This window comes from Ochotona curzoniae, unplaced genomic scaffold (genome assembly GCF_017591425.1).
Source record: "Ochotona curzoniae isolate NIBS_2020 unplaced genomic scaffold, NIBS_Ocur_1.0 contig_3819, whole genome shotgun sequence".
Classification (NCBI taxonomy): Eukaryota; Metazoa; Chordata; class Mammalia; order Lagomorpha; family Ochotonidae; genus Ochotona; species Ochotona curzoniae.
The window spans coordinates 358,766-368,125 of NW_024466004.1; the positions used below are offsets into that span (position 1 = coordinate 358,766).

Below are 9,360 nucleotides of genomic sequence, written 5' to 3' on the forward strand. Positions count from 1 at the left end.
GGGAGTGAGGACAGAACCTGAAAACTCTGAGATGAGCCCCCCCAAGTGCCAGCTCTGGAACTGGCGAATTTTGAGGGCCTGCAGGGCCCGACTTCTTTACAGGACCCCCACAGTGCTTCTGCCTTTCCTAACACCTCACCCCCGGGAACTGGAATGCACCTGGATAAAAGAATGGCGTGGCCAGACTAGGGACAGGAAGAAACCTTCCGGGACGCCTCGAAACCTCCAACACAAAGCTCCCACTTGCTCCTTAGAAAAGCACTAGGAGCTCCACTGCGCATGCTCTGCTCTTCTGCGCGCGCCGCTGCCACTCAAAACCAGGAAGCCCCGCCCACGAAAGGGCACGTGACGTGCGCGAAGCGGCTGCGGCCATTTTGGACTCAGGCAGCCCGCGCTCCTTCTCTCATCTGCCCGTCCTGCCATCCGTACCGGGGCGGAGGTGGCTACCTGAAGAATCGAACGGACAATCGCATCTCCTCAGACCAGTGTCGGACCCGAACGGCTCCACCGTTAGACCTCGAGCTAGTGCCCTCCCGAAGGCACCCGTTTCCTTATGTGTGATGTGGGAGTTTGAGCATCCGGCACCCCATATTGGGGCATCGATGGCAGAGTCCCCGCGTGTCCCGGCACGTGGTCCTCAACGTGGTCCCAGCTTTTCTCGAGCACTTGGGGTGCCTTGTAGCGGCCCCCTCTGCAGCTGTCCGTCTGTCACCCTGCTGGTCCCCGCTGCTTGCAGCTGCCAGGGAACTCTTGCGGGAGTGATGAACCAACAACAGGGAGTGAGAAAAGGAAGTTCGCGAGTCCTATGGGGTCCCCATGTGACTGTTGGAAGGGTGTCAGCCACGCAGACCAGGGTGTCCAAACCTGACAGGACTGGATTTGGGAACATTGCAATGCCCTCGTGCTTGTTATTTTGATCACCCCTGACTGCCATTCCACAGGGACTCCCAGGCAGGCTGACTGCTAGAATGAAAACAGCCCTGTGTGTGTGTGTGGCTGTGGGGACCTTAGGAAGGAGTGGCTGGGACACTGTGTCCCAGCTACAGCTAGTGAAGCCAGGAGGCAGAGGTCTTTCTGCAGTGTGGGTGGTGGCCCCAGGAAGGGAGGGGAAGTGAGGCCGGGTCCAGGTGGAGTTGTTGGGGGACAGGAGTTCAGGTACCCCAACAGAGGTGGGAAGTGGGTGGAGCAGTGGTTAGAGGAAGGGCCCAAGTCTCACAGCTGGAGCCGAGGACTGTGGCTAGCCTCGAGGGACTCTGAGACCCAGCGTGCCACCTTTCCTGGGAAAAATGACAGGCGAGTGGCAGGCAGGTCCAGGTCCCTGAGGCCTTATGGAAAGGGAGCAGAAGACACAAAACAGTGGCAAATTTGGGGGGGCGGAAATGCACAATTTATTTCGAACAGAGGGGCAGAGAGTAACAGGCAGGCTGCATCCCCTTCCCTGCTTTTTGGCTTCAAGACCCCTTCTCCCCTCACCCCCACCTCCAGGAGTGGCCTATGCAGGTGAGGACTGGGGTCGGGGGTAGAGTTCAAGTATTCACAGTTCCCCTGTCCACACCCAGCGATGACACGGTGCTTGGATCCCACCTCTGGGGTTCTGTCTGATGTTCAGGGTCCCTCTCCAGATAAACCTTGTACCCCACTTCCCTGTACTGACAAAACAAGCCCTGGCCCAAGCAGTACGGATCAGCAGTGTCCTGTCCCCGGGACAGTGGAGCAGGCCCTTCATGGGCAGTGAATGATGGTTTGGCTTGAGAGAGAGGGGTGATCCAGAAAAGGAAAGAGCTGAGACCCCTGCGGCAGGTGTGGGACCCAGTGGATTCCTTCAGACAGCACCGGGGTGCACTGACACCTCCCACTCCCCAAGCTCAGATTCCCTGAGAGTCCAGCACTGTGGGGTGGGAACAGGGCGGAGAGCTGGGTGAGCAGCTGGGACCCCAGCTCTCAGAACCCACCCTTCCAGGAGAGCTGGATCCTGGGGACATGGGGGAGAACCACTGACCGCTCTGCCCGGGATGTCCTGACCTAGGGCAGAGTGGTGGGCTCGGGGAGGGCTCTCTCTAGAGTATTATAAAAAGCTAAAAACCATTAAAGTGGTTTACCAGCCTCTTGCCCTGTTGCCCTCCAGACAGGGCTAAGGGGTTCCAGCGGGCTGGGGGAGAAGGCTCTAGCCCCTCTCTGACAGGCCCATTAGCACCATGCAGTGTTGGGGCACCTCTGCAGCTGGACTGGCCCCTGGCAGGGCCCTCTGATGCTGGAGTGCCCACCTGCTAAAGCTTCTGTACTGGAGGAGGGACCCCTGAAGGGGAAGGGGAGGAAACTTGATTTCAATCCAGGCGGGGGTGTCAGCCAGGACCCCAGAGGGTCCCCGCTGGGAGTCATGACTGGAAAAATCTCCGTACCACGAACTTGCAGAATAAAACCACAGCCAGGGCCACCACCATATACCGGAACGTGTCGTTGCCCAAGCTCAGGGCTGCCACCTGCCAGGGAAGACAACACCCTTAGTCAGAGAGAGGGAGGGGCTGGAGGAGCGGGAAAGTTGTGGCATTTCCAGAGGGTACTCACCCAGCCGCCCCGTTGCGCGATCCACTGGGCGATGTGGCGGTCCAGGATGATGCGGACCACAAAGCTGGTCACCTGGCCCAGAAAGCCTGTCAGGCCGCGCTGGTAGATGTGTTGGGCCAGGCGGTAGCCGAAACTCAGGAGGGCCACCACTCGGCCCCAGTTGATGCCGCTCTCAAACAGGCTGTAAGCAGAGGGTACCCTGTCAGTGGGAGCCCCGCCTCCCTCGCCCACACCTTCCCATGCCCTTTTCCCAGACAGAAAGCTAAATGGCTCAGCTGTGAATCAAGGCAGCAGAGGCTGCCTCAATCCAACCTCAATTTGGGAGGAGCCTGTGTGTCTGAGGAAGCTCAGGGGTGCCTGAGCCACCTGCTGCTGCTGCAGGGTGTACCCTGCTAGGCTGTGGGTGCTAAGAGGTGCAAAGAGTAGAACTTGAAGGCAGAGGTTACCTGTGGGCCTCGTTGCTGGCCTGGCAGCCCGTGGCATGGCAGAGAGAAGAAGAGGACAGAAGAGGTTAGGATAGGTCCCGGAACCACCGCGGAGTAGGGCGTGGGCCTCAGAGGATGTGGTCTGGACATGGCTGGCCCAAGTGCTGATTCGGACTCTGCCTTCACCTGCAGCTGCTGTCAGACCACAAGCCTGACCCTCTAGCTCAGGTAGTAACAAGGAGACTGCCAGCGGCGGGGTGGACCCTGATTTGCAGACAAAGAGGCTGCAGGCCAGGAGGAAGCTTCACCAATGCAGGGCATGGCAGGGCAGGGCAGGGCAGGGCCAGGCTCAGGCCCCAGACCTGTGGTCTCTCTGACCACCACACTAGGTTACCCCTTGGATGCCAGGTTACAGAAGCAAGGATGCACTTCCAGGGCCAGCAGGTCAGCAGCCTTCTGATCTCTGGTGTGTCCATGCTGGGGTATACTGGGAGCACCCCACCCTGGCTCCTTCTGGAGTCCTAAGCTAAGCAGCCAGGTCCTCGGTACCAGAGCTCAAAAGAGGAGTCTGGGATGCAGAGAAAGAGAGAGGCAGGGCAAGTGTTCACTGGGAGTTAGCCGCAGCCCCTAGGACAGCTCATCTGTGACAGAGGTGGTGTCCCCACCGAGGAGGGGCCCTCCCATAGGCTGGACAGAGCCCAGAGGTGGGGCCTGCGGGCTACCTCGAGGCTATCTTGATGAACAGCTCGTAGGCATTCTCCGCTGTGGGCTGCAGCTTCTCCAGAATGCTCTGGAAGTCCGCATCATAGCGCTGGTGGATGTCGTCCCCGATGAAGGCAAGCTGTCGCCCCACCTGCGCCGTCATGCTGGAGGTGTGGGAGGCAGGTGGTCACCAGACAGCTGTGGCCTGGGAGCCCCGCCCCCACCCTGCCACTCCCTGCAGGTGCCGCAGTGTTCTTGGGCATGATAGCTGGGGTCAGGGACAAGGAGTGTGCCAAGGAAAGTACAAGGTCTGAGACGAGGTGGGGAGCACCAGATGTAAAATGGACGAGAGGAAAGGATCCCACCTCCACCTCCATCCTCCTGCCCCCAAGCCCCACCCTGGGAGCTGCAGAGATTCTATAGGAACCCCCACCTTTCCAAGGACAGTCCCTGGGGAGCCAGGGCACTGGAGCTCACCTGTTAGGTGCTGGGTACCAGGAGGCCATTTCGGGGTCAACAGGGGCAGCTGCCCCCTCGGTCTCCTGCTCCTGCTGGTGCCGGTAAAACACATAGCTGCGGAAAACCTCCTCTGAGTCCTGTGCTACCTGCTGCTCTGCGGGTCAAAGCCAGGGGTCAGTGCTGGGGAAGGACAGGAGGTGCTGGCAGGTGGGGCTCACTGCCCACGTGCTCCCAGAAAGGCGGGGTCCCTTGTTCTCTGCAGGACTGGGGACCTGAGCCAGGCTGTGATCCCAGGTGTCTGGGTTCCTGCATTCTGTGGGATTTAGGGACTACAGAAAACAAAATAAAACTTGGGTCTTTAGCCCAGGAAAGTCACACAGGCACACAACGACAGAGCCGGTAGGCCATGGAACTGCCTGTGACTGAGCTTGGGCCTTGCTGCCGTCCACTCAGAACAGGGAAGGCAGGCACAGCCATTGCTCCCTGTGCGGCAGACTTGCCCACGTGAGGAGCGGCCCACTTCCTTGTTTCTCCTTGGGCAGGGATCATAGAACAGCCAGCTCCCTTCCTTCCCCTTCCGCTGGCCTCCGTGCCTTGCCCTCTGATTTCTCTCTATCCAAAAGGCCTAACTTTGACTGCAGCACCTGCTCTCCCGTTCCCTGGCCAGCGAGGGATAGGACGGGGATGCAGAAGACCCTTACCGGAATTGTGGGGCTGTGAAGGCTCATCGCACCCCTCGCTGGGTGGGCCTGGGCCTTGCCCGGATGCCATTGTTCAGGCCTCAGTGGAAGACAGGGTCAGCCTGTGGGGATGGGTGAGAGACATCTAAGGTGGGGAGAGGGCACCCCAGAGAAGGCTGGAGATTCCCTGTCCCAGGGACCCTACTGTCTTCTGGGCTGTCCCCACCCTTCCATCTTCACTTTTTATTTTTTTCCTTTTTTGTTTGAAAGGCAGAAAGAGTGAGGTAGACCAGCTGATTTCCTACCCATTGGCTCACTCTCCAAATGCCCACAATAGCTAGGTGTGGGCCAGAACAAAGCCAGGGACTCCATCCGAGTCTCCTAGTGGGTGGCAAGTGGTTCAAGTACTTGGACCATCTTCCACTGTCCTCCCATTGCAAGTGACAGCTTAGTCCCCTGCACCATGTCGGTCCCTCTTTTTAAAAAATTTTTTCTATAGAAAATAATTGAGAGAAAAACAAGACAAAGATCTTCTAGGAGCAGGTTCACTTCCCAGATGTCCATAGCAGTCAGGGGCTCGCCCAAGTCAAAGCTGGGAGCCAGGAACTCCATCAGGTCTCTCACACTGCCTCCCAGAAAGACCCCCGCTGCCTTCCAGGGACACATCAGCAGGCAGCTGGAAGGGGAATCACCCAGGCACTGATACATGAGATGTGGGTATGCCAGGCGGCGCTGCCAAGCCCCTGTCCCTGGGACTTCTCATGCCATCTCCTTGGGTCCCCGTGGTGTCAGCACCAGCAAAGGGAGCTTGTGCAGCATGTCACACACTCCCCATCGAGGCAGCCAGGGTTGCAAAGGGGAGGCAACAAGGACAACCGCCATTGGAGGCCAGCGGCCGGGACCTCCTGGAGGTGTGGCCGTGACGGCACGGGCCAGCTCCAGAGGCCAGCTCCACCCAGCACCTGCCTACCACAGGTGGTCACCGAAGGCCTCACTTCCTCTGAGCAGGTCAGAGCACAGCTCTCTTCCAGCCCAGGCCCCTTGGCCGGGCACATCTACTGAGAGCCTCTGGTGTGTGGCTACCACGTCGGAGCGCTGTCCACGTGTGCCGTGTTGAGAACCCACGTTAGCCCAGTGAGGTGGACATCCCCACAGCCGTGTTACAAGTGGGAAAAATGAAGTACACAGATGCTGGTGCCCGAGGCCGCCGAGCTCGTAGGGCAGTTAGGTCAACCATGCAAATATTTAGGTGGCCACGCAGAAGGGGAACTCTCAGAGGGCCTTGGTGGGAGGTTCTTCATGTTCACCAACTGCCTGTGCCCTCCCCACTCCTGCCTTGGAGCCCCTCTAACCTGCTTCACATCATGTCCCCAGGGCCCCAAGCCATGTACCCCAGCTTCTTACCATATGGGGGTGTACCCCAGCTTTACCACTTACTCCAACCTCTGACCTCACATCACTGTCCCCTGGGCCCTATGTACCCCAACCCCACACCTTATTCCAGACCTCCCACCATGTACCCTGGCCTCACACCGGCTCTCCTGTCCCCAGCTGGGTTTTTCTCGGTACCTGGTCCTGGGTGCTGCGCTGTTCCGCTGGAGCCCAGGCGGAAGGAGTGCTTCCTGGCCCTGTTGCGTTTCACTTTCAGTTTATACTCTTGGTGCTGCAGCCCTGTCTCCCCACAACTGCCTCCATCAGTACGACAGAAGTACCCCCTCTTCCTAGCCCTGGGGAGGGAGTCACCCACCTTCGACCAAGACCAGCAGCCTCCCAATCGCCTCCCCTCCTGAGTCTAGAAAGTGTCACCCCCACCCCATCCACCCACCTTCCTCTCCATCCAGCAGCATTCTGAAAGCTCCCCAGGTGCCCTGTGAAGGGGAGGGGGAGCGCTGGGCCACCTGTGTCCCCCAGCTCCCCAGCCTTCACCCTCTTAGCGGCAGGGACAGCCTCAGACCCACCTTCCTGTCCCTCACCTCTGACAGCCAGGCTTGTGTAGCCTGGCACAGCCCCTCCTCCCTGGCAGCTCCTTGCCACACCACATGGCCATCCCTCTCCCTTCCTCCCCAAATCCCAGCACCTGGGGGCAAGATGCGGCCCGGCCCCTCTTACACCTCCTCAGAGGCTCACTCTTGGGGGCGCAAGCCGAGCTCAGCAGAGCCCCCAGCCAGTGGCCTGTACCACACCGGACCTCCCCTGCCCACACCCAAATGGCTCCATTTTCTATAAGAGCAAACGGTTTGCCACCCCCAAGCCCCCACCCCAACCTTCTGTGCCCAAGACGGGTACTCCTCAGGGAGACGGGCCTGGATGGGCCTCAGACCCGGTCTAGGGATCCTCGGGCAGTGGAAGCCCTGAGTTTTCCGCTTGTCCTTGACCTTGGCTCTGTCCTCTGCTCCCCATCTCCTGGACTGCTGAAAGCCCTAGATTTCTCATCCAGGGAGCCAAGGCCAGAGAGGAAGCTGGCGGGCAGGGGGACAAAGCCAGAGGGAGCGCGGGCGAAAACAGGCCCTGCAAAGCGCTGCACAACTGCCCCGGCAAACCTTACAGCCTCCACAGACCCGGCTCCCGCCAGCCTCCCGGGTGGGCTTCCTGCCCCGCCCTGGGGCCCCTGAAGCTGCTAAGTTAGGGAAACTGGGGCAACCCTCCCAAGCTTACCCGTCGGGACTCGGGCCAAAGCCTCAGATCCTGAGGGACGGCTGGCTGCTCTCAGGGCCAGGGGCGCCCCAGCTTCCAGGAGTAGTAGGCGTCAGGGAATTCCCCACGCAGCCTCTGCCGACCCGGCGCGGCCCCAGGAACCCACAGGCTCTAGCGACCATAGAGGTGCCGGCTGCTTCGACAGCAATCAGCTCCCTCTAGAGGACGCAAAAGCCAGCGGCCCAGAAGGAAGGCCAGGGACTGGGAGGCAGAGGGGAGGGGACCAGGCAGCAGCCCACACACCAGCAAAAACAGGCTGTCCCTCGCCCACCTCTGCCTGAAAAACCAACCTTTGTGCTGGAACTTTCTCCACTTTCATCAACCAAAGACACAGGATGGCCAAGTTTCCCAACTGTTGCATACCTTATCAACCTTTGTCTTGTTGATCCAGTCAATTTGGATTGCTTCAATGACTCCCGGAAGTAGGTGCTGTGGACCACACCCATTGCACAGATGAGCAAGTCGAATCCCAGACTTCTGGAGTTCGCTTGGTGATCAAATCTGGAGATGGGGAGTGATAATACCACATTGAAGTTCAGCCGGAACTTTAGACTTGTGCACCAGAACTCTGGTGGTCCCTTGAGACTGGAAACCCCAAAGGAGGCAGGTGGGTAAGCAGAGATGAAAACGTGGTGGCAGGTCAAGCCGCCATTGGCAACACTTGCATCCCACATCAGCGCACGGGTTTGAGTCCTGGATGCTCCACTTTCCTATCCAGCTCCCTGCTAATGTACCTGGGAAAGAAGCAGAGAGGGGCCCAAGTGCTTGGGCCCCTGCACCCATGAGGGAGCAGCAGGAGAAGCTCCTGGCTGTGGCCGAGCCCAGCTCTGGCTGTTGTGTTCATTTGTCAAGTGAATTAGGGAATGATAGAGCTGTGTGTGTCTTCCCCTCTCTATAGCTCTGCCTTTCAAATAAATAAATCTTTAAAACACACACACACACACACACACACACACACACAGCAGTGCTAGGTCAAGATGCTGCTTGGGATGCTAACATCCCCATCAGGTGCCAGAGTTCAAGTTCTAGTGCCACTTCCTGTCTCAGTGGCAGCCGGTGATGCCTCTGCCATCCACGTGGATGAAGGGGCTGGAGTTCTGGGCTCCATCCGGCCTCGGGGAGCCAGACCCAGCCTGATGCAAGATGCTGTTTGTCTTTCTCTGTCTGTCTGCCTTCTAAACCAAACGAGACCTGCAGATACCCTGGCAGCTGCATTCTTTGAGGGCAAGAAGGGGGAGGGGACTTGTTTTCAGGCCTTGGGAATGTTCCCCGGGACAGAAGGGTACAGAGTGCCCAGCCCCGCGCTTGGGGTCCAGGTCCCTCCTGGCTGTCTCCTCCACTCCCTCCCAGGCCCTCCTGGAGCTGCCTCTGCCTTTAACTCTCCCCTCCCCCAATCTGGTCTTGGCCTTCTAGAACCTCCAGAGGTTTAATCTGAAAACTCCTTCAACAGTTGGTCCTAAGGTGGCTGCCCTGGCTTCCCACCCTGGGTCAGGGGCTCCTCCCCTGATGGAGGCCCCAGCCCCAACCCCTCAACCACGGATTCTGGGCCGCAGGCCCATGTTCCGGTTTTTCCGTAGTTTGGCCAGCAGCAAGGGCAGCAGGAGGAGCCCCAGACAGGCTCCTGTACAGGATCAGGGGGCCAGCCCCCTGATGGTGGGCTGCCAGGGAGGCAGAGGGAGGGAGCCAGGGCCAACGGCCACCCTTCCCAGCACCCTGTCTGTGGCTAGGCCCCAGGGTTTCACACATCTGCCAGGGAATAACCCTTTGGGGTTGGCCATGGAAGACATGAGAGCCCAGACCCCTGACCCCAAGGAGGTCCTGAGGGTGGCAGCCCA

General features: G+C 59.3%; 1 protein-coding gene across 4 annotated transcripts; it reads right to left on the reverse strand.

Moving 5' to 3' along the window:
• Window positions 1-1,364: 1,364 nt before the first annotated feature.
• BAK1 (BCL2 antagonist/killer 1) lies at window positions 1,365-7,672 on the reverse strand. Of its 4 annotated transcripts, none has more exons than XM_040983200.1 (6): window positions 7,487-7,672; window positions 4,853-4,953; window positions 4,170-4,300; window positions 3,713-3,856; window positions 2,566-2,746; window positions 1,365-2,480 (listed from the first exon to the last, which is right to left on the reverse strand). In XM_040983200.1, exons 2-6 carry the CDS (start codon window positions 4,877-4,879, stop codon window positions 2,376-2,378), a joined length of 588 nt encoding a protein of 195 aa, XP_040839134.1. In that variant the 5' UTR covers window positions 4,880-4,953; window positions 7,487-7,672; the 3' UTR covers window positions 1,365-2,375. The 4 variants fall into 4 exon arrangements, with proteins under 4 accessions (XP_040839134.1, XP_040839132.1, XP_040839136.1 ...); XM_040983198.1 differs by having other exon boundaries at window positions 4,170-4,305; window positions 7,487-7,670; XM_040983202.1 differs by lacking the exon at window positions 7,487-7,672 and adding an exon at window positions 6,365-6,552.
• Between the last annotated feature and the right edge of the window lie 1,688 nt (window positions 7,673-9,360).